The sequence below is a fragment of the Galeopterus variegatus genome, unplaced genomic scaffold, assembly GCF_000696425.1.
Source record: "Galeopterus variegatus unplaced genomic scaffold, G_variegatus-3.0.2 Scaffold1257, whole genome shotgun sequence".
NCBI classification, from domain to species: domain Eukaryota; kingdom Metazoa; phylum Chordata; class Mammalia; order Dermoptera; family Cynocephalidae; genus Galeopterus; species Galeopterus variegatus.
In genome coordinates, this window is record NW_007727368.1 from 229,474 (window position 1) to 254,587 (window position 25,114).

At 38.5% G+C, this 25,114-nt stretch overlaps 1 protein-coding gene across 1 annotated transcript in view; it reads right to left on the reverse strand.

Moving 5' to 3' along the window:
* Positions 1 to 25,114, reverse strand: part of CCDC175 (coiled-coil domain containing 175) — a 63,709-nt gene that overhangs the window by 13,855 nt on the left and 24,740 nt on the right. The window contains exons 8-15 of the mRNA XM_008575928.1: positions 21,520 to 21,601; positions 16,135 to 16,271; positions 14,949 to 15,059; positions 11,485 to 11,556; positions 10,332 to 10,467; positions 9,640 to 9,771; positions 4,078 to 4,216; positions 128 to 207 (exon numbers count right to left, since the gene is read on the reverse strand). Of these exons, the coding sequence (XP_008574150.1) occupies positions 128 to 207; positions 4,078 to 4,216; positions 9,640 to 9,771; positions 10,332 to 10,467; positions 11,485 to 11,556; positions 14,949 to 15,059; positions 16,135 to 16,271; positions 21,520 to 21,601 (889 nt within the window). The remainder of the gene's footprint in view (positions 1 to 127; positions 208 to 4,077; positions 4,217 to 9,639; positions 9,772 to 10,331; positions 10,468 to 11,484; positions 11,557 to 14,948; positions 15,060 to 16,134; positions 16,272 to 21,519; positions 21,602 to 25,114) is intronic.

Genomic DNA, 25,114 nt, shown 5'->3' on the forward strand with positions numbered 1-25,114 from the left:
GCATTGAAGGGGTAAGTTTAATAAAGGTGGATTTCATGAAAGTTTCAATGGTGCCTGGTAAATATTACTATCTGTATATATCAATGTTCTAATAAAAGGAAGAAGAATGAATGCATTGACCCTTTACCGTGTTGTTAAAGTGTCTTGAAAAGTCCCTTGCAAGCTGAAAAATGTTATTGTTCAGTAAATTCTCCTCTTGCCTTTGTGCTACAAATAAAAAAGAGAAAAAATATGCACAAAATTCCTTAGTTAAAAAAGCATTGATTAGTCAAAGTAAAAAGTGCCTAGTTTTAAAATTCAAATATTATTACAAGGCTTATAACAAAAACCAGCTGACAGGTGCTGTCCAATGCTGCGTCCACCTCTAACTCCTCAGCATCAACCATTTTTAACTCCTTTTAGCTGTTTCTTCTTCCATACAGCTCAATTTTCTTAAAAATATGCTTACATGGCTATTTCTCAATTTACCATTTGAAGACATTTTCTATTTATTTCTTAATATAGTAGAGAAGGACTTAGCGCTTGCACCCATCCTCACTACCACCCCCACACCACCTTCCTACACTTCCTCCCCTCTACACTTCCTTCCTTTAACCTCCCTCTAAAATTATGTTTTTTGTTTAAATAATTTTTTACTGTTTAGATCACTATGACAATGTAATTATTCACTGAGGAGCCAAAAGGTATATTACGATTATATTTCCTTTCTTGTATAATTTTTTGTGTTTTTCTGGCGTTAAAAGTTGCCTCACTTTTTTCTTATTTGCTTGGCATTCCTTATACCTATCAACTCATACCAAAATCTGCAACAGCACTGCAAAATCTTTCTGAAAAGTACTTCCCGTGTAATCAAACACATTAGTGAATCTCTCAGTTCCATTTTTCTCCCCTTCCTTGCAACCCCACCCTGAGATATGGCTTCTGGGGTCTTATTTTCTGTAGGCCTCCTTTCCAGCTGACCTCCTGGGACTTCCACGTTGGACCCCCCATTTTCTGAATCTCATATCCTCCTCTTTTTCTTGATTTATTCCCTCTATTTGTTGAAGCAAGTTCTTTACTAGCTTCATGAGAAAGGCTAAGAGAGAAAAATGTTTTCAGATCTTGTATATCTAAATACATCTCTATTCTGTTTATACTCAACTGATGGTTTGGCTGGGCATCTAATGTTGGGCATTATTTTCCCTGAGAATTTTGAAGACCATTGTCTTCTGACTTCTAGTATAACATTGCTGTTAAGAAGTCTGAAACCATTCTGATTTCTAACCTTTTGTGGGAGATCTGCTTTTTCTCTCTAGAAGTCTTCGGAATCTTCTTTTTTTTTTTTTGTCTTTTGTCTTTTTCTGTGTCCGGCAACGGATCGCAACCCTCAGNAACTTACTTTTTTAAATTTTTCATTTTCCAGGAACAAAAGGTCTACTTTTTGATCATGTACATAGATTTCATTTTCTAAGTTCTTTAGAATTTCAAAATGATCTTTAACTTTTTTGCTTTCTTGATGTCGTAATTGTTTTAATTCTTGCTTCACTTTGTCCTGCTCAAACATAAAACCGACAAACATTATCAAACATTAACTCCTAGAGTTCAAAGAGCAAGATGCCAGGACAACTTTGTTTTTTGTTTGTTTGTTTGTTTGTTTTTGGTTTTGGTGTTACAAGGCTGGGCTCTAACCAACTGAGCTAACTGGCCAGCCCAAAACAGAATACATTTTGATAGCTAAATAACTGTTTGGCAAAAATTGGGAAGGGGAGGAAATTTATTGAGGCTTTTAAAGAAGGATTTAATATCTCTTGAGGGAAGAAGAATATTACTTTATGGATTTTTCAGAATTCACTACTGTTTACTGAAATCTTTATTCAGTTCTTAGTTATTATACTTGTACTGTTCGAAATCACATGATCTTTATTCATTATATAATCATCACTAGCAGATAAATATATCTGTATTTATATTATACTTACTCGTAATTTTCTCCTTCATATTTCTCTACACCCATAACATATTAAAAGTGACTTTTTTTAATATAAGTGCATCTCAAAGAATAGAATGTTTCTATTTGTAATTAACCAACTCCACATACTAGCTTATCATTATTGGTTATAAATTTTAAAAAGGTAGTAAACACCTCTTTGCCTGCTCCTATTTCATCCACCCCTCCACCCTGTGACCTCTGTCCACTCATCTCTAAAAAGCATAATCCAGTCTCCACATTATAAATAAGGAAACTTAAGTCTCCCCAATGATTTTCCCACCATTACACATCAGTTGGTTTCAGAGACTCTCTCTCCCTCTCTCTCTCTCTCTCTCTCTCTGTATATACACACATACACATATACACATATATACATATATGTACATGTATGTATGTGTGTGTATATATGTGTGTATATATACATGTTGTGGCTAAAATTTTAAAACATTGGCATTGAAGGGGTAAGTTTAATAAAGGTGGATTTCATGAAAGTTTCAATGGTGCCTGGTAAAGGAATCTTCTTTTTTTCTTCTGAAATTTCACAGTGATGTGGTATGTTCTCTTTTATGTATTGCTCTGGGGATTTGATGGGATTTTTAAAATTGGAAACATATTCTCCAGTTCTGATAAATATTTTTGTATTATTTCTCTGATAATTTCATCCTTTCCATTTTTTCTGTTCTCTTTTTCTGGTTGCTGTATTAATTAGATATTTGACATCTCAGAATAGGCTTTTCATTTTCTTCCCCTTTTCTCCTCTTCCTCATCTCTTTCTTTTTTAATTCTATTTTTAGAGAAATTTTCTTAACTTTTCTTATAATCTTCCTATTTAATTTTAAAACTTTAGTTATTATACTCATAATTTCTAAGAGCTCTTTCTTGTTTTCTGTGCTTTCTTTTAAGCATCCTATTCTTTTTTCATAAATTCAATACCTTTATTTCTCTAAGAATATCCTCTTTAAAAATATTCTTATGCACTTTGTGTTGTTTCTATTTCCACCAAACTCTCCTTTTCTGTCTGCTTCAGTTTCTGTCTTCCACGTTGGATGCTTCAGGAGATGTCTGGTGATCTTTGTCCAATCCCATTCAAGAATGAGATGCTAAAAAGGTTCAGCTTCTGGGTGGGCTTCACTGTACAATGATCAGGAATGGGCCAGCCATTGTGGGGGGGACCCTCAACTTTTAGCAGATGTCTGGTGATCTTTGTCCAATCCCATTCAAGAATGAGATGCTAAAAAGGTTCAGCTTCTGGGTGGCCTTCACTGTACAATGATCAGGAATGGGCCAGCCATTGTGGGGGGGACCCTCAACTTTTAGCATCTGTTGTGGGGCTTTTCTCTGAACTATTTCATTTCCTTACAAGAAGAATCCAACAGTCTCCTTCAGGGTAGGGTAAGGGATGACAGAGAAGTCCTAACACAACTGGCTGGCAGCATTCACTAAGCTGAGCAGCAGGAGGGGGTCTCCGTCAGTACCTGTCTTCTGCCCTCAGCCACATCTGATGCCCTGCAGTGTAGATGGTCACATCTGGTTTTTGTGGGGAGAATAATTATTTTTACATTAAATGTACATGGTTATGCTATATGATAGAATGCAAATTATGAATATCTTGAGACATATCTCTCATCCACTACTAAGCCCCCAGATTTGTGCTCTTACCTCTCTCTGCCGCAGGAGTAGGTAGGCAAAAAATACTGAGGAGTATCTACTTGAGGAATGGTTAAAGTCATAGCTGGACATGAGATATAATTGGCAAACTCATGGTAAGAAACAGAAAAAAATTTCCACGTGATAGCAGATAAAGGAGTTAGTGCTACCTTTACCAAGTATGGAGAGAAACAATATAGTGAACTACTAATTCTTAATTTTAAGCAGTCTTTATAAAGAGAAAAGTAAAACTTTGACAATAACAACAGTAAGATTGTGGTGTGGGGCAGAAGAGATTAGTAGATGAGGCAACAACTAGAGAGTAGAGGGTTAAAGCTTATGGAAAAGCTGGACGAATTTCACCGTTGACTGGTGATCGATGACAACTTGCCTTGCGTTAGGAGACGACAGAGAAATCCTTACCTGGGATGGGACTTAATTACTAAACGCTTCATATGTACCTGTAACAATGTTACTGAGCTCTTGCAACTTTCTATATTTTTCTCTATACTCTTCTTCTGCCACCTGAAGTTGTGGAAGACACTCGACTAGTTCTTCTTCCTTTTCTTTGTTAATTTCTTTTTCCTTAACAAACTTTTCCTTGAAAGAAAATAAGGCTAATTGAGAAGTGTGACTTTAGAGAATTTATACAACAATTTAGAGTACAATATAAATTCTTCGAGGAGGAGAGTTCTGTCTGTGTTGATCTTCTATCCTGAGGTGCACAGAAAGGAATCTGGCACCTACTAAGTGATAAATATGTGATGGCTGACTCACAAACTCTCTGGCAACCTATAAAGTGAGGAGATTAGATTCAATTGACTCTCCAGAGATCCTTCAGTTCTATCTCACTACCGATATATTTCTATTAATGCTACTATACACACAGCCCAAAAACATATCTGAGAAAATTTCTTTTGGTCATATTTTACAAAATAAAAACCAAGAAACCCCAGCAAAACAGAATACACAAGCTCTGAGAAATGTGGAAGTAAGCAAAAACTTGGAGGAGGTAGAAATAATTGAATATAATATTACAATAAATGGGTAAAAAGTTCCCAAAGCAAAACATGAAGATGCCTGCCAAATTGTGCAACCTCAGGTTTTATTTAGTTTCAAATCGAATAATAGTTGAACCTCTTTTAGAAAAGTAGGATAGATTAAAATGGCAACTAAGGCAGAGACAGCCAGCTGACACTTTATACCCATTCTCTCCTCCTTAAGTATCTGGACTCCTGAGTTTCAGCTGAGCATATGGCTGCCAGCTAGAGGGTGGTTTCTTGGCTTCCTTTGCAGGTGGGTGTGACCAAAGAGTTTATGAAAAGAAGTCGTGTATGCTACTCCTGGCTCTGCCCCTGCAATAGGAATGGCATGTCCTCTCCTGGCCCTTTCCTCCTTGCCTGACTGGAAGAGGATGAAAATGGAAGCCACCACCTGGACCCACAGACGTTACCTTCATGCTGAGGATGGCAGGGCCACCCTACCAGCCCTGGACACTTTACCCTTGGTCTGCAAGAGAAAGAGAAGTAAACGTCTCTCCTGCTGCAATGACCATTTTAGGGCATCTTCTCATCTAGACATTCAGACTTGTAAGATTTGACTAGGCCATGCTTGATCCGGTTAACTCTCAAAACTTTTATTCTTAATTTTCATTTTTATCCAAGTTGTATGTGCACATAACTTGAAGGAAATGCTGTGTTCTAGCGGGGAAATGCCAGGCCTGCTTCCCCAGTGGGAGGTGTCCTCAAAACACAGCTGACCAGAGGCTAGTTTCCTTTGAACCTACCAAAGCGATTACTCAGCTGCAAGAGAAAGAGACCCAATTGGGTGGGCCCGGTAGCCTCCCTGGCTCAGAAGCCCCATGTTCAAATAGGAAACACTATCTCTTGGGCATACCTTCCAGGTCCCCGAAAGGGACATACATGCTTAAAAGTCACCAAACCCAGGGAATCTCAATGCCATGGTTTCCCACTGGTTGTTTTCCCAGCCAGGACACAGTACACCAATCAGGGGTCATTCTCATACAAGCAATGTTGCTTGATAATACAGCTCATATTCCACTTTTATCAAGAGACTAGGGAAAGGAGCCAGAAAGCTCCCGAGGTCAATTTCCCAATAAAGGAGGAGAGAGTGTTGTTAACCCTTTACTACACATCTTGCTTATATCCCCTGTATCTTGGCATCTCTTTGATAAAGCAGCTCTCATCTTAACCAATACATTGATATTCTAGCCTGATATGTCCCCTCCCAAATTGCCACTAGAATCCTTATGAATGAATACAGAAAGACAAAAACACCATAATTTAAAAATATCATAATGCAGAAGCAGGAGTAAATTTCTCCAGACTGCAGCAATAGAGCAGGTTAAGAAACTCAATTCTTTATCCATATACTACATTCTCTAAAAAGGACAGCCTGGAGATACAAGTACGTACGCGAGTGCGTTAATTCATTCCCATTGCCTGCACGTGACTTAGGCTGCCAGTGCTGCCCCAGCAAGAAACCATGCTCTTGTTTTAGGCTTTGAATGAGAGTGTGGAGTAACAGTTGCAATGCAGCTCAGGCAAGTTGTTGTTTGTCTGTGGGCTTAGGTTGTTGGAGTGAGGCAGCCAGTCTTCAAATCCTTCTAGTCTTCAGATCCTTCCAGACCCTTCCTCAGTATCTCTGATTCCTGAGCCACATGAGCAATGTGCATGTTTAGCTCAGTGAAGATGGGCATCAGCTTCTGCTGCAGGTTGGAGCCTTCCTGAAGTTGGAGCCTTGGAAGGGAGAGAGACCTATCCATGTTCTAGTCCATGCTTGTGGGTTCCAGCTCATTCTGCTTATCCTTGCTTTCATCCACTTCCTGTCCATCTTTCCTTCCCAGGTGCTTACCCCGCTGACTTCCATTCCCAGCCTCACTAGACTGTGCAACCAGCTCCTACAATTGCAGAAGGTCCAATCCTATAATAACCCCCTTTCCTGGTGGCTCTGCTTCTCTGATGGAATCCTGCCAGTCACGGGGCTGTAGAACTCAGCAGACCCAGTGGTATTCAGCATGTCCTTGCTAAATCAGAATGACATATAAAACTTGTGGCGAGCTCTGATAGGAGAATTACAGGGGAAGCCCCTGGGTATCAGAGCCAAGTCTATGGAAAAGTCAGTCTCAGCACTGCCCAGGAGACTACACCTCCCAACATTGGGAAGTTTATATTCTGAACCAGTGATTAATTAATATTCAGGGCTGTCTTCCTTAGAATTTATGGGTCAGAGATGCAAGTGGTAGCAGGAATTCTCACTGTTCAATGTAATGATTTTGCTTTCCCTCCCTGCGACTTTGTGGGACTTTGCAGGCTTTTGGTTTACAGATCTTACTACTGGAGAGACGAATGATTCCACCAAGTGTACAACAGGGGCTCTGTAAGCCAAAATCTGAAATCGCTTCCTTTCCATTTGAGGCTCCTTGTGCCACTGAATCAAAAGCAGAAATGGGATTATGATGTGCCCATGGTTACTGTTGATGATTATTACGGGGAAATGGGATTATTGCTCTATGATAATGGTGCTCAGATCACCCTCAGACCATGCCTCTGTATGACTTAGGCGTGGATGGATACAGCCGTCAGCGAGCACCCAGCCTGACACACAATGCAGGCTGGAGATCTGTCTGCAGTGGTTTCGCAGTTGATTTTCTTGAGTTTTTGCAATCTGCCATTCTTCTCAACTGCAAAATCTTATGCTTCTGTTTTACTTATCTTGCCTAATTGCATCGTATAAGCCTGAGTACAATATTTAATAGGATCCTTACTCCTTACCTTATTCGTGACTTGAAGGGGATTGCCCCCACTGTTTTACCAGTTGTATGATGGTCAGCTCTGTCCGCACTATTGTCAAACAGTGCCTGGGAGGCTCCCACTTCTTACCTCCTCTTCAGTTGCCATCTGGTTCAAGCTGCCTTCATTCTTCACTTGGGTTATTGCTATAGTTTCCTGATTGGTCTTCCTGCATCCACCCGTGCTCTCCTAAATTCTACCAAAAAAGTCAGATTATTTCAGCCTCCCACTCAGAATTCACCAAAGGCTTCCCAGCCTCGGCAGAGCAAAGGACAAAGTACTTACAATTGCCTGTAGGGGTATGGCAGAGACACTCCACTTGGACTTCCCCTCCAGTAAAGACTCACCGCCGTGTTGTGAGGAGGGTGGTTAGCTGACACCTCCAGTGGCTGGCTTCTTCAGGCCCCACCACAGCTATCTAGCCAATGCCATGCTCTCCTGGGGGCGGCCCCCACTCAGTGGCTGAGCAAGGAGGTGGTACAAGGGTGCAGCCATTTCTGCCCAAGTCAGGGCTCTTCTCATGGGCAATCCTTTCCCTGGAGCTCCCCAGAGAGAGTTTGTCAGGTTATGCAATGGCCTGAAGGCTTCCCCTGCCCCTCCTTTCACAGCTATCACTCCCTAATAAACCTTTGCACTCCCAATTTCATCTCAGCATCCGCTTCCTGGAGATGACTCCCTACCACCTCTATACTCCCCCGTCTCTCATCCAGCAACGCCACCTAGGACGGGGCTGCCTCAGGACCTCCGTGCTCAGCACGCCCTCTGCCTGGAGCCATTGCTTCTTGCAGATACCTGCACACCTGCTCACAGCCTTCAGGCTGGACCTTTCTCCGACTACCCTATTTACAACGGTGCACAGACCACATCACAGACGCCCTTCCTGCCCCACTTCCCTGCTTGATTTTCTCTCTAGCATTTATCGCCATCCAATATACCACATGTTCTACTTTATTTTCAGTCTCCCTTCTTCACTAGAACATGAGCCCATAGTGGCAGACCTTTTTGTCTGTTTTTCAGCGTCTAGAAGGATCCCAGGCACACAGACTTTCTACAACCCACGGAGAAACGCTCTCCACCCTGACTCTTCTCCCTGCCGCTGCTTCTAATTCTGTAGGAATCTGTGCAGGGCTTTCTTTCCCTTGCTTGTCCTCCAAGCTCTTGCCAGTTTTGATTTCACTCTTCTTGTTTTCTGGCCATCACCTTCTGATGTCTCTTTCCTGAGTTCTTCTATTTCTATATTGATGATCTTCCTAAATTTGTAGAGAAATGTCCATCGCACAGCACTGTTTTTCTGAGTGCTCTTCATTAGTTGGAAAGTTTTGTCTCCCTATTCACTTGTTTTTCTCATAGTCCTTTTGTATGGAAGATGTGTCCACTTCTTTTGTTATTCACATTGGAAGGAATTGGCTGTTCTTGGGCCACATGTCTGCAGAGGGTTTCCACAGGATGTGGCAGAATGGGATGGAGTGGGGGCACTGGGCTTAGATTCCAAACTTTGAAATTTAAGGGTTCACTAATTCCTTACTATAGGAAGGACTGTTGCCTTCAAATAAAGCCCTCTTGGTGTAGCCAAGACTTTTTCTTCCTCTTCAAACTTTTTCGAGCCCAGGAAGGCTTCTACCACCCCCAGCTGGTCTACCAGTGGCTGCCTCCAAAAAAACATGCCCTTACCTTTCGAGGTAATATCATCACCTGGAAAGGGTATATTTTTCATTGTTTTTCTGCAGACCTTCTCCCACTGGGCCCCTGGGTACTGTCAGTGACTTTTCTCTCCACCTCCCTCAGCATCCATGCCCTATTCTATCCCAGGTTGGCTTTCAGGAGTTCCAAAGTGAGTACAATACCCGATTCTAAAGGAAGATTCCTGAGATTGACTTTACTTGTCTCGGTCGCCCTGCCTAACTCTCCGCAGCTATTCCTGTGCTAGTTCCAAATGGCTTCCTGCACAGCGCCGCCGGTCTCTGAGGCTTTGCCAGCAGTTCTGCATAATTTGAAGCATGTGATTTTTTTTTTTTTTACTGAAAAAATATTTCTTGTTGTTCTATTTCTTTTTCAGGAAAAAAAAGATGAATGATTCAGAATGAAATTGTAACCTCATTCATACTAGAATATTTATTTTACAAATAACTGATTAGAATAGAACAAAATATTGTTCTCTCTCCCCCTCATGTAATCACCCCAAATTATTCTCAGATGTAAAATAAAATTTACCTCATACTTGCTTAACTCCTTCATTAACCATTTTTCTTTGATAACAAATTCCTCCTCCTCTTCTTTTAATTCTACTGTAAGGTTTTCAGTCTGTGCCACAAATTCATTGATCTCCTTTTCTCTAAAACTGGTCTAATTGAAGAAAAATGAGGATTTGTTATTTCTCCTATAGCGGTCAGCCCTACATTTTCAAACAGCCAGGAAAATTAATGTCTCTTTGCATGAGACTTGACTCTGATTTCAGTTTATATATTTCTCAGTAACCAATGAGAGGAATTTTTTTTTCCCCTCCAGAAATTAAGCTTTTTACGGAACAATGTCTATAAATGTGTGAGGAACAGGAGGAGTGGGGGATGGTGGGTGAGCAGAGGGTAAATACAGGAGCTAAATAAATGATGCTTGGGCTCAGGTTTTTTAGAGATAGTTCCGATAAAAACTAACCTCAAATAAATTTCTGATTATATACTTTGAAAGCATATTCTGGAGAGAATTCCTACTACATTTGCTAAATCTCTCTAGTTAATATACAGCAAAGGAATATATATTTTAAGAAAGTGAAATAATTCATTCTAAGCATGGAGTCAGCAGAAAGGAAAATACCTTTTAATAAGATAAGATTTAATTACATATTATAGGAGAATTACTGATATGCAATGGAGGGAACTAATTCTAAGTTCCTTGCATTTTCTTACCTCTTCAAGTAATTCAATTCGTCTAATTTCTGCACCCTCAATTTTTTCTACAACTTCTTTTATTTCAGCCTTTATCTTGGCTAACCAACGTGCATGCTTTTTTCTCAAACAAGCTGCTTTCCACTGATTTATAATGCTAGAGATTAGAGCAAAAAAATTACCATGAATTGACATAGCAGTTTACCAGAAAGATGAAGGAATTCAAAGCAAAACAAGTCCTGCTATGACTGCATGAAATTGTTTGTGCTGTTAAGAGAAGCAGGCAATCCACGCTAACTGAAAACATCAGACAAAGCATGAACTACCTCAGTGCCGTCTCTGCAAGTTGCTTGAGAATGAGAGATTGTGTCTGTGCATTCAATGGAACAGTGGAATAACCTCAGTGGGCAGCTCACCTCCTTTTAGGTAAAGGACAGAATGGGGACGGCTCAGGGGCAGGAGAAAAAAGAAGAGGCCCAGGCAGAAACAGTAATAGAATTACCTAAAGTGCTAATAAGAGAATTCAAGCTTCTGTGATGTCAAATTTTTCTCTGCACCACAATATAAAAAAGCTACATATTTGAAAAATAGTAAAATTGTGCAATTGGAGTCTTACAAATAACATTACTAACAATAAGAACAGCAATAAAGTACAGCCAAGTATTAGCACGCACTTTCTAGGTGCATTGATCTAAATATTTCCATGGATCATCTCACTTACATTCACAACTTCATAAGGTGGGAACTACTACTAATCCCCACTTTATAGGGATGGGAGTGAAGAGAAGTTGTTAAATAACTTAGCCTCAGTCAGAGCCAGTACTGGTGAAGCAACTCATGTGGTGCATCTGTGGAGCCTGTGGTCTTAGCCACTGTCCTCTGTCACTACCGGTACCACCTCCCCTACTGGCTCGCACAGAAGCCTGGATGAGCAACAGGCACTGCACAGATCCTGGCAATTTTACTTTTTGGTGACTCCACTCAACTGAAAGGAAAACTTTGGTTCTGTTCAAGGCTAAAAAATCAAATTAATAAACACATCTAGATTCGAGAGAACTCACGCACAATATAATTTAGGAAAATCATTCCCTTGGGCTCTAGGAAACAAGTACTCTGTGCTGTTCATGAAGATAACATATACTACTGATAACACAAACTTTTTTTTTTTTTTTACCATCTCTGACTTTCTCTTTCCAGGTTATCACTCAGGATTCTTATCTGTTTCTGATATACTTCCTTCGTTGCTCTAAAAACAAGGAAAATATATTGGATTTTGCATTTGTGGGAGCTGTTAGAATATATAAGAGACTCTTTATATATTATTCTTATGCTCATTAAGGTTACAGTCTAATTGAGAGACAGAACAAACCTGTGAAACAACTAAGGAGTTTAGTGGCAGACTGATAGAAAGACAATTACAATTCTGTGTCAGTGCAAATCGATTTTTGCAAGCATTGAGGTGGATATCCAAGGACAGAGAAGAAGAGATTCTGGGGAGGCAGTTGAGGAGAGGTTACTGGAGGTTAATGGTTAATAGAGAGAGGAATGTGGATTATCAGAATGCAGGTGCAACCTTACCAAGGAAAGGATGTAATCATTTGCAAAGACACAGAGGAAAGTCAGGACCCTGTTACGACATAAGGCAGGCTTGCCGCATACAGAGGATATGACACAGGAAGAATTAAGGTCAACAAAGTGTTGAGGAACTCTGGATTCTAGACTGAGTACTAACTAATTTGGTACGATATATAATTCAGAAAGCCACCATAGATTGTAGAACTGGGGAAAAATAGTAATTAAGGTTGGAAGATTTTCTTGTGCTAGGATGGATAGAAACGCGAAAATTCTAACATAGGTATCAGAAGTCTTTATTTTTACTCCCTTTTTCTTGTCTGTTGAGTGCTTCACACACAGAAATGAATTGAAAGCCACGTAAGTAAAAAGCTACTTCATGTTTTTTGAAAGATAAAAATATTCATAAATGAAACTCACAATATAAAATGCTGTAAAATAAATTTTTGAAGGCTAGAAATATTCATAAATAAAACAGAATATGAAGCACTGTTAAATAAACTAGAAACACAACTATGCTCATGTTTCTTTCCCTATTTGGAATCAGAGAATGGGCTCTCAATTTCCTACCAAAATAAATCTAATGCCCTCCCCTGGATCTCTAAGGTTCATCACGATTTGTCCCAACCTTATTTATTTTGTTTATTTACATATTTGATATAATCCACAAAGGACTTGAGCCAGTTTAAAATAAAGCAAAAATAAAAAATCCTAATGGATAACAATATTATATCACAAATTTGGCTCTGACACTACAGTGGATTATGATTGAAAATAATTGAATAATTTGCATTGTTCATGAAGAAAATAAAATCTGATTAACCCAATCCATTATCCTGCTCTTTCACAGGGAGAAGTCTGTAGTTTCCTTTCTGACACTGACATAATGAGAATTAACAGTATAGGGACAACCATCCAAAGAACCTACATTTTCTGTCATGTTCCAAATTTCTGTTGATATGTGCTCAAATTTTCGTCACCATCTCTCTTAGTTCTAAGAGCTGGCCTCTTCACTGTCCTATATTCAAGTCACATATCTCCCTGTGTGGTATCGTTCCCCCATTTGATGAGCAAACAGTAAAGTCTGACTTGCTTGTCTCATTCAAGTTTTAAGTCCTTATATAACAAAGAAGGACTCCTTGATTTGACTGTCTTGCATCCCTCTCTGATTGTTTCTTATACTTCACACTCTAGTTTTCACAGCCACACATGGTTCATTAATTATTTCATGTGTAGTAATCCTGTTCATTTACCCAACTGAACTATAAAAGGCTCTATGCCGAGTGTCAGTGGGAAGGTGTAATGGTATAATACTTAAGAAAACTAGGTACCCTTTGATCTAGTAATTCAACTTCTAGGACTTTATCATGAAGAAATAGTCACACAGGTGAACAGAGATATGTTTAAGGATGTTAACTTCAACAATTGTTTTTAATATAGGAAACAGAAAAAAACCCAAATGTCCATCAACAGAGTGCTGGTTAAATAAAGTATAGCAAAATCTGTAAAAGGAAAATATGTAGTTGGAGAATAGAATGAGGAAAGATGGTCCATATATATGATTTTTTTAAATCTTTATTTTGAAATAGTTTCAAACTCAATAGCTAAGTGTAAAAAATAGTACAAAGAATTCACATATACCCTTCATCAACTTCTCCAAATGTCACCATTTTATCATATTTGTTTTATCATTTTCCTAGAAATAATTTTAAGTGGAAAAATCCAATTATAGAAGAGTGCAATCCAGTTTTTATATACACAAACACACAAAAATATACATATATATTTGAGAGCATGTACAAGGGTACTTCAGAAAGTTCATGCAAAATTTGTATTATCTTTCAGTTGAAGTAACTTTGTAGAGCCAACTGTTAACAGTGATTATCTCTGTGGAGAGATGGAGAGATTAGGGTAACTTTTACTCTCTAAGCTACACATTTCTAGATTTGAATTTTAAAATCAAGTACAGGCATTGCTTTTTAAATCAGAAAAATTAAAATGATGTAGAATGACAAAAGTAAGCATCATAGGGGGTCAGTGTTGTGATAATATTCAGACACATTCTTGTCATTGGGCCCCTCCAACTGGCCCATTCCTCATGTCCAACAGCTTCCATAGAATTCAGAAGCTGTTTATCCATTCAATAAAAACTTCAGTGATAATGACTTTTCTGTGAAACAGAGAAAATTAATTATAAACTTCCTTTTCTGTAATATATTAGAAATTGACATGGACTTATTGTTACTGTTGATTTAAAAATAAACATAGAGAGAAGTACAGATTAAAAATTTCAAAGGCCACCACAGGAAGCGCCCTGGGCTCCCAGGCTGGGGCAGTGGGGGGCCAAAGGCTTCAGCCACACCACCCTGACATCTGCAACCAGCCCAGTGATGACCACCAAACCACCGCTGGAAGCCCCCTGGTCTCCCAAGCTTGGGCAGTGTGGGGCTGAGAGCTTCAGCCACACCCCTCTGACATCTGCACCCAGCTCAGCAATGACCAAGCCACCACTAGAAGCCCCCTGGTCTCCCATGCAGGAATGAAGGGGGTGCCACAGGCCTCAACTGTGCCCCGCCTCCTTCCTCCTTCTCCCAACCTATTTCCTTCCCCTTTCCCCTGGCACCTTCCCCCTCCAACTGCTCCGCAACATCTTAGAATGTAAAAAATATATATTAGTAAATACATAAATTTTAAAAAATAAAATAAAATAAAATAAAGTCAGTCCTCTGCCTTATTCCTTTCTTCTAACCTGCCTTTCAGAGGAAATTACTAACAGTTTGATGTATGTTGTTTTAAACTGCCCTCTTTATGTTTATTCAAACTATACAAGTATACACAGTTTTAAAATAGGATCTTAATGTATTTATGATTCCACAATTTTCTATTCTACTTTAAAGTATCTGTCATTTTTCTAAGTCAGTCTTCTTCTCAACATCTTCACAGATTACATGAATGTCCTATACTTTATTTGCACACTCTGCCATTGAAGGACATGTAAGCTGTTTTCAGTATTTAATAAATACAAAAATCCTGCCTAAAAAAAAATTTCAAAGGCAACAAACATACCGATGAAGATCGTAAAGCATGGTGAATCCCTCTTCCATATTTTTGATGTCTACTTTTCTTTGTGATAGCAAGTTTTCTTTCTCAGCAATAAATATCAGTTGTCTCTGATTTCTGCCATAAAAAAACCTAGTTATCATTTGTTGAAGGTAGAAATAATCACTTTTAAAGTCTAAGTATGAGAAAATATGTAAACCCAAATAAAAATTTAAAAGGTAGCTTGGAAAGTTCAGATTATGAACTATTTAATAAATTAGTAAAAATAGAAACAAAGTCTTTTTGCTAGTGGTGGCTAAATCTAAACTTATGCATAGTATTTTCACAAAATTTATGAGAATTCTCAAGCCACTGAAAGAATATTAACTGCAATAGTACCTACAAAACAAGAACAAGAACAGTTCTGCAGCACTCCATTTCTCTGAGTGGGTGTGTCTCTCCTAACGCCTTTATCAATTCTGTCATGTTCTCCAATGAAAGGTGAGAGTCAGCCAGACCAACTATGAATACTGGCTCTACCTTTTAATAACAGTTGAATTTGGACAAGAAACTTCACCTGTGAGATAAGCCTCAGTTTCACCATCTGTAAGATGGGGATTAAAAGACCGAGCTCACTGGATGGAAGAATGGAATAAAATGTAGAGAGCTCAACCCTGTGTGTGGACTGATGAGGCATTTTTAAGTAGTTCTTTTTGTCTCAGTTTGCAGGAGAGAATAATGAGGCTCAGATAAGTCTACAGTTTTGTTCAAATGCTCAGACATTGATAGGAACCAGCCTGCAACAGAAAGTATTTTATCTAAGTGACTCATGTCTTTCAAAACTGCTATGAACTGCATTGTATTGTCCATTGTGCCCTGTCTCTCTGCTCTAGAATTTATATGCTGAAACTCTAACCCCCAATGTGAGGAAGAGATAAAGAGATCAGGGTAAGTTTTACTCTCTAAATTACACATTTCTATGTTTGGATTTAAAAATTAGGTATAGGCATTACTTTTAAAATTAGTGTTATTTAGTATTACAGAGGCAGATTGGGGGTGTGTTTATTTATTATTGAGTAAAGAATATTTCATTGTTGTCAACAGATTTTAAAACTAGGAAAAGCTTCTGTGGAGAGTCACATTTTGATAGCAAGGAAAGCGCCCCATAACTATAGCATGTTGATTCACATACAGATCACGGGTAGAAACATACTCATCATAGACCTTCTGTTTCTGCAAAAAACTTTTATCCTCCTCATTTAAGACAATCTTATATTGTCTGAGAAGAGTATTCATTTTCTCTCGTAGATCTTTGTTTTCTAAACGAGCTTTGTGTAGTTGTTCAGCCAGCTAGAGAAAAACAAAGGGCTTGAATGAATGAACTTGTTTCACAATCCTTTTGGAGGGGCTTGGCATCAAAAGGACAGCTCTCCAGAGCACGGGGTATATTGCTTAGCACACAACCAATATGCCATGAATGTCAAATGATTTAATTCTATAGCAAATACAAGGGTACTTCAAAAAGTTCACGGAAAAATAGAACTGAAAGATAATACAAAACTTTCCATGACTTTTTGAAGTACCCTCATATGCAATTGTACATTTTGAGCCTCTTCTTTAAGTTATGACAAAAGCATAGAAAGGTATAATGTAAAACCATAGAGGAATCATTCATGTTGAAATAAGAAATGGGATTAATAAGCTGTGATCAGTCAGCAACATCTGTATGTCCTTTTCCCAAGATGTGAACCATACTTGGAGGAAAAATGCAACATTCATAGAAGCTTTTGCTCAAAACCTCTTTGACTAGATATTATGATTGTTTCTTGTTAAATATTTCTATTTGAGGACAAAAAATAGTACCCATTAGTGTTTTGCATGAGGTAAAAATTTTGTGCTTGAATAACTCTATTGAATTGCTTCAAATGAGGTAAGAAAGATTTAGAAGGAATGGAGGCCTGGGTAGTTCAAAATAAACCTCTGGCTGAGGACCACTAAAATGGCTTAATGAAAAAAATCTTAAAAGCATTAAAGAACTAGAAAACTGGAACAAGACAAGGATGCCCACCGTCACCACTTTTACTCAACACACTACTGGAAGTGCTAGCCAGAGCAATTAAGCAGGAGAAAGTAATAAAGAGCATCCAAATTGGAAAGTTGGAAGTCAAGTTTTTCCTGTTTGTAGATGACATGATTGTACGTGAAGAGAAATCTAAAGACTCTAACAAAAAACTACTAGATCTGATAAACAAATTCAGTAAAGTTGCAAGATACAAAATCAACGTACAAAAATCAGTAGCATTTCTGCACACTACTGATGAACTTGCAGAAAAATAAATCAAGAAAGCTATCCCACTTATAACAGTAACAACAAGAAATACCTAGGAATAAATTAGCACAAGGAGGTGAAATATTCGTGAAAGGAAATCTATAAAATATTGATTAAAAAAATTAAAGACAGAGAAAAATTGAAAGACATTCCACGCTCATGGATAGGAAGAATCAATATTACCAAAATGACTATACTACCTCAAGCAATATACAGACTCAATGCAATCTCCATCAAACTACCAATGACATACTTCACAGCAATAGAAAAAACAATTCAAAAACTTGTATAGAACAACAAAAGACCACAAATAGCCAAAGTAATCTTGAGCAAAAGCAACAAAGTGGAAGGCATTACACCCCTTGATTTCAAAGTTATAGTAATCAAGGCAGCATGGTACTGGCACAAAACAGACACATTGACCAATGGAACAGAATAGAGTATTCAGAAATAAATCCACATATGGGCCGGCCCGGTGGCGCACTGCTACAGTGCGCCGCTTGGGAGCGCAGCAGCGCTCCCGCCGAGGGTTCGGATCCCACATACAGACTGGCGGCTCACTGGCTGAGCGAGGTGCGGGTGCAACACCGAGGGTTGCGATTCCGTTGCCGGGCACGAAAAAAGACAAAAAGGAAAAAAAAAAAAAAGAAAGAAAGAAATCCACATACTTACAGCCAACTGATTTTTGACAAAGGAGCCAAGAACATACATTGAGGAATGGACAGTCTCTTAAATAGATAGTGCTGGAAAAATTAGAGATCTATATGCAGAAGAATGAAACAAACTAGACCCATCTCTCACCATATACTAAAATCAACTCAAAATGGATTAAAGACATAAATGTAAGACCCTAAACTATAAAACTTCTCGAAGAAAACACATGGAAAACATTTCAGGACATAGGTCTGGGCAATGATTTTATGAATAAGACTTCTAAAGCACAGTCAACAAAAGCAAAACTAAACAAATGGGATTATATCAAACTAAAAAGCTCCTGCATGTAAAAGAAACAATCAGCAGAGCAAAAAGACAACCCATAGAATGGGAGAAAATATTTAGCAAGCTGTGCATCTGACAAGGTAGAGAGCTAGGGCTGGGTCTGGAGCTCACAGACCCCTTAAGCCTGTTGTCCAGACTGGGTCACAAACCCTTCACATGCAGGTCTATGAGCTAGGTAAATGGAAAAAAGGTCCTTGGAGCTGTAGGTGAAGAAAGAGAAGTCTTTATTCAGCACACACATGTCTGAGAGCTAGGCAGTCCAAAGAGAAACTCAAAACTCAACTGCTACCAGTAAAGTCCAAAGAAAAACTGAGCAGCTGCCAGCAAAGTAAACATGCTCTATTTTTAGATGCAAGCTCTCTTCCAGCCAGCAGTTCAGGGCCGCTGCTCCACACAGCTCTTGAACACACAACAGCAACAAAACTAAAAAGATACATTGGTGCTCATGTGCACTAATTCCACCCACACACACACAATTTGTTTACAAAGAATGTGCTGCATCACACCCAACCAGACTTTAGGACAGGGGGCCTGATTAAACTGTTCTATTTTCCCAACAAAAGGGATTAATATCCTGAATATACAAAGAACATAAACAACTCAATAGCAAAAAACCAAATAATCTGATTTAAAAATGGGAAAATGAGTTGACTAGATATTTCTCAAAAGTAAACATATAAATGGCCAACACATATATGAAAAAATGCTCAGCATCACTAATCATCAGAGAAATGCAAGTAATAGCCACAATGAGATATCATCTCACTTGAGTTTGAATGGCTATCATCAAAAAGACAGAAGATAACAAAGGATGCAGAGAAAGGGGAACTCTTATACATTTCTGATGGGAATGTAAATTTATACGGCCATTACGGAAAACAGTAGGAGGTTTGTCCAACAAGTACAGGTAGAATTACCATACTATCTAGCAATTCCAGTACTGGGTATGTACCCAAAGGACAGGAAATCAACAAGTCAAAGGGACACCTGCCCTCCCATGTTTATCATGACTCTGTTTATAATAACCAAGATTTGGAACCAATCTAAATGTCCATCAACAGATGATTGGATAAAGAAAATGTAATATATCCACACAATGGAATACCATTCATCCTTAAAAAAAAAAGAAGGAAATCCTGTCATTTGGACAACATGGATGAACCTGGGGGGCATTATATTCAGTGAAATAATCCAGGCACAGAAAGACAGGTATTGTGTGATCTTACTTACATGTGGAATCTAAGAGTTGAACTCATAAATGTAGAGAAGAGAATGACGGCTACCAGGGGCTGGGGATGAGGGGATTGGGAGAGATGTTGCGGCAGGGGGAGAGATAAAGTTAGAGTAGAGTTTAATGTCATGTTTGAACTTGCCTCCAATAACTCACAAGAATTACGATTGATTGGATGTCACTAAGAGCCCACAGTTTCTACCCGAGTGGAAATAACGAATGGATTAGAGCCCTGCTTCCTTTGAAGTGATCACTCACTTGTACCCATGGAATTTGTCTGAGCAGTATGGATGGAAAGTGTAGTGGATTGAATTATGTCCCCCCCAAACTCCCTGAAGCTTGAATTGTGTCTCCCAAGTTTTATGTATTAGACACTTGGCTCCCACTGTGACTGTTAAGAGGGTGGGAAATCCTATTATGGTAATTGAAAAGTCGGGCCTTGAAGAGGTGATTAGATTACAGGACCACACCACAGTGAAGGGATTAAAAATGGTGGTCAGGGCTGTGGTTTGGAGGGCTTTAAAAGGAGAGCACAACATGTCTGTCTCTCTCTCTGCTCTCTCTGCTTCCACTATCTTGCAATGTGAGGCCCCTGGGTCACTGTTGCCACCACCAGATGGACTTTGGACTTCCCAGCCTCAGAAACTATAAGCAATAAATTTCATTTTGTTTATAAATCACCCAGTTTCAAGTATTTTGTTATAAGCAACAGAAATGGACTAATACAGAAAGGAAACACCTCTACATCTGCCCTTTTGATTAAGTTAGCCATGCCAGTTTACCTAGTAGGCTGTTCAGATAATCATTCAGGCTGGAAAATGTGAAGCTATTATCAGAAGGTTGTCTAATAGCTCTTACAATAGGGATTAAATAGAATGAGGAAAAAAAAAAAAGACTTTTGCTTAAAAAATGAAAGGCAACTGTAAAACCAAGCAAGCAAGCAAGCAAGCAAGCAACCAACCAACCTTGTCTGGTTTGTCTTTCTTGCAACTAAAAGAATCAGAGTAGACCTAGTCCAGAGAGGAAGCCATTTCTAATGCTGATAGTCCACAAAACCCAAAATGGAAAAAAATTTAATTGGTACAAATCATTTTTCTGGAAGGGAACTGCCTTTGATATCCCGGCTGAGCCCCAGGGCATGACTGCAGGCTTCAGACAGAGGGGGATGTTATGCTTCGTAACAGAGGGAGAAGAATTTGGATCAAAAAGACAACCCATAGAATGGGAGAAAATATTTAGCAAGCTGTGCATCTGACAAGGTAGAGAGCTAGGGCTGGGTCTGGAGCTCACAGACCCCTTAAGCCTGTTGTCCAGACTGGGTCACAAACCCTTCACATGCAGGTCTATGAGCTAGGTAAATGGAAAAAAGGTCCTTGGAGCTGTAGGTGAAGAAAGAGAAGTCTTTATTCAGCACACACATGTCTGAGAGCTAGGCAGTCCAAAGAGAATAGTAAAACTTATTTAACAAAGGCCTTTTGGTTGGATTTTAATTGTATTCCCCACCCCTCCCAAATTTTTCACTATCCTAATGCATGCTTCATTAAATATATTGTGAATAATATTGGTTTACACCCATAATTATTTACTTATGATATGATATTTCTTTTAACCTAAGTTTAATAAAAAGTCTAGAGAATTTTTCTGGGGGCTAAATCTGACTCAAATACTTCTAAAAAATACTAATATTATTATGTGCAGAACAGGTTGCTATTCTTCACAGGTTACCACACAACAGCATGAAGGTCATACTTTCCCTAAATAATTCATACAGAAAATGTCCATTAACTATGGATATTCCTAATGTAAAGCTATCACACCAACATGAAAAATTACCAAAAACCAATTCATCTTCTTTGCTGTTTTACATATTTAAAGTACTTTGGGAGGAGATCAAATCTTTAAATCAATTTCTATGAATAATCATTATCAGTCAATGAAAAATCTACTTTTGAAAAATTTTACATTTCTCACACGGATCTAAAATATTAACTAAAAAAAATCTAGTTATAATCTAAAAGTCATCATTTCTGTCTTCCTACCTGTTTTATCTTGTGCAGGAACTCATTTTTTTCAATATTAGATACATTATCCAGATTTTGCTTGTGATTTGTAAAAAACTGCCTATGAACAATGGAATGCAAACAGATTCATATTAGAACATATTTTCCAGCAAAGCCACCTGTACTTATGATCTCAGAAACTTCCAATCCCCATCTCCCTACACAATGTATTTATTTATATATTTATTAAAATAAACAAAAAATTTTACTCTTTTGATTTGATGAATCAATACCTCATTGCTTAAGAAGCAATTATTGTACACCTGCACTCTGCGAGATATGTTCTAGGTACTGGAGATACAAGTAGGCAAAATCCCTATCCTCATGGAAATTACATTCTAATGGAGTAGTCAGAATATAATAAGTAAGGTATCAAAAAATAAATACCATGTTGTAGATAGTGTTAAGTGCATCAAAGAACACAAAGTAGGGTAAAGGATAGAGAGATCATGAGAGCGAGAATAATATTCTAGGTAGGGGGTCAGGGAAGACCTCTTTGGGATAACCTGTAAAAGACCCGAATGATGAAGATCTGAAGGAAGAGCTTTACAGGCAGAAGGAATAGCAGGTGATAAGACCCAGCCAGAGACAGGAAAAAGCTTGGTGTATTGAAGCAGTAAAATGAGGCTGAAGAGGTAGACAGGAACTACTAGATCATGCAAGATCTTGAGGGCAGGGTAGGAGTTCACATTTTATTCTGAAGGGAACCAGAGGAGGATTTTGTAAGCAAAGGAGCAACATGAACTGATTGACATGCCTCTGGTTACTCTGTGGGGAGAGCCAACAGTGGAGAAAAACAGAGCATGTACAAGGCTTTGGTGGTGGCTCAGAAGAGATAACAGCAGCTTGGACTAAGCTTGTAGTGGTGGAGGTAAGAAATAGCTGTATTCCGGATATACTTTGAAAATGAAGGCAATAGGACATGGCTTTGCATTTGGTTGAAGTTAGAGTTGGGTTAGCGTTAGGTAGTGAGGAAAACAGAAATGGTGGATGACTCTGGGCTTTTGGCTTTAAACGGTGGTGCTACTTTAGCTGATATGGAGGACTGTGGGAAGAGCTGTTTCAGGAAGATGAGAAATCAAGGGTTCTATTTAGGACAGGTTATGGGTGAGATATCTCATCGATATACTCCAAATGGAGAAGTCAAGCAAGCTTTAGAGTACATGCATTTAGAGCTCAGGGTATATAAATTTGGGAGTCATCAGGTACAGAAAGTACTTAAAGCCAATAACACTGGATAAAATCAAGTGTGGAGAGTGTGAACAGAGGATAGTGGAGGGCTGAGAACTCCATGATTTAGTTAGAAAGAAGAATTGGAACTAGTAAAGGATCCTGAGAAGAAGCAACCAACGCAGTAAGTGAAATAAGAGAACGTGAGGTCTGGGAAGCCAACTAGGAAAGTATTTCAAGAAGGTGGAAGTGATAAGCTGTGTCAAATTCTATTAAGAATTTGAGAACTTTAAGGCATAGACTAAACCACTAAAGCTTGGCAAGATGGAATTGATTGGTAATAACAATTTTGAAACCATTTTAGTCCCCAAAATAATCTTCATGGCTTCATGAGCTTCAATGGCGTGTACATACTCTGGGTCACAAAGTGGATGTCATCTATATACAGCATTTAGCTTCCAACTCCACATTTCCCATATGCTGAAAACCAGTTGAATGGCAAAGAGACCAGAGCAGTTTAGAAAGGTAGGCACTGGATTCACCTTTAGTTGTGTAAACATATCATGCTGGATAATAATAAAGACCAAAGATCAAACTATCTATGCCTCCTGCGGATTTGTGAAGCATTTAAGGTACTCGTAGTTGTACAAACACATACAGAATTTAAACTTGTAATTGAGTGATTTTTTTCCCTCAATTTTTTGACCTCAAAATAGGTCACAGTGCTAATAACCTGTTTGCAAGTGAAAGATTTCATGGGGGGAAATTAATCTTATAGATTGATAGGAAGATGAGTTGTGCACATTAGTTTAGTTTCCTATATAATTCATTCTCACAGAATCTTACAAAATATTATAAAACAACACTGATTCTTCAAATGCACCTAGCAAGAATGAGGCTGCCTCTCCCCCTTCCATAGATAGAGAAAATAGACTAAGAAAATAAAAAGAATACAGAGAATTTTCCTTTCATTTTCCAAGTAATGAAGAGGAAAGGTAAAGTTTTTTGACAAAAAAGGAAGGTAATCTATATTCTCAATCACCAAACTAATCAAAAGCACTTTTTCTTGGTGATGTTCCACATGAATAAAAACTCTTGAAAATCTGGGTTTACAAAAAATGATGAACCATTAAAAATGGAAGATCAATGAATCTTCACGCAAGTCAGGTAACGTGAAGACTGCTTATAAATAAAATTTTATCAGTGTAGTGAGGTTTTTAATCATAACTACTAGAAATAATGTAAGAGCTAATCCACATCTTCCACTATAATTTTTTGCCTAGTTTTTTCCCCGAAATTTGTATAAACTAAAAGTATTGAGTCACTTACAAAGCAAAAGGGTTTTGTTTGTTTGTTTTTGCCTGAGTTTTAAATGGAGTATTAAGTGAGATTTCCTATTTTTTAATCTGTTACTGAGTGTAAAGATTATTGCCTATTTTATGGACTGACGGTGGTAAATTAGCATTGTACACTGTAATTGCTGTCTTAGAAGACATAATTTTAATCACAATACATTTAAATGTATGTGGAAATGAGCCATGTTATAACAGGATTCCACATGTGAAGTTACTTATCTTTTGGGAATCTGCTCAGCCCACAATTTATCTCTTAAACTTAAAGTGAACTATTAGGGTGGGCTCTGGAAGCTATATTACAAAACCCCATTTTCCTGTCCAGAGCTGATCAGGAACCAAAGCTGAGCCAAACACATTCTGATGTGAAATCTGGGAATTCTCCTGGGAGAGAGTCTATTGGTCAATCCCTAAAGATGGCTGGACCTGTGACAGGTCAGTTCAGAGGGCTTGGCATAGCCATACTTTGCCATGTGCTCACTGAGAAGAGAATAAAGAATGAAACACTTTCACAAAAAGCAGCACAGACTGTGAGCCTTTGGATGAATGGAAGGCTGCCTTCAGTTTCTGGTTTCAGGACCATGTGCAGCAGTTTCTCAGTAAGTTCCTCAAGTCCCCCTTGACTGAAAACAACAACTATAATAGCATGGCTGGTTGGGTTGTAGCCTTCTGGCATGACCCACCAATGCAACAGTGCCCCATGGGCACTTTTGTTTGCAGGAAGTCAGAAACTGAAATGAAGACAAGACATACATCCCAAAGTCCCTCTCCTTTCCCAAGCCGACATCATCCTCAGTTTTTTCTCTTGATCATCTGAAAAGCTGCCTAATTTCAAAATGAAGAGATGATTCTATAAAGCTATGACATACATTTTAGTAAACTAAGAGAAGATAATTTCCACCTCATATTAAAGACATGTTTTTTAAAATGAAAATAGCATATTAACATCTAGGAATAAGAGAAATATCACATGTTCTCACTTATTTGTGGGAGCTAAAAATAAATAAATAAATACACAAAAAACCGGGGGGGGGGGGGGGGGGGAAGAAAAC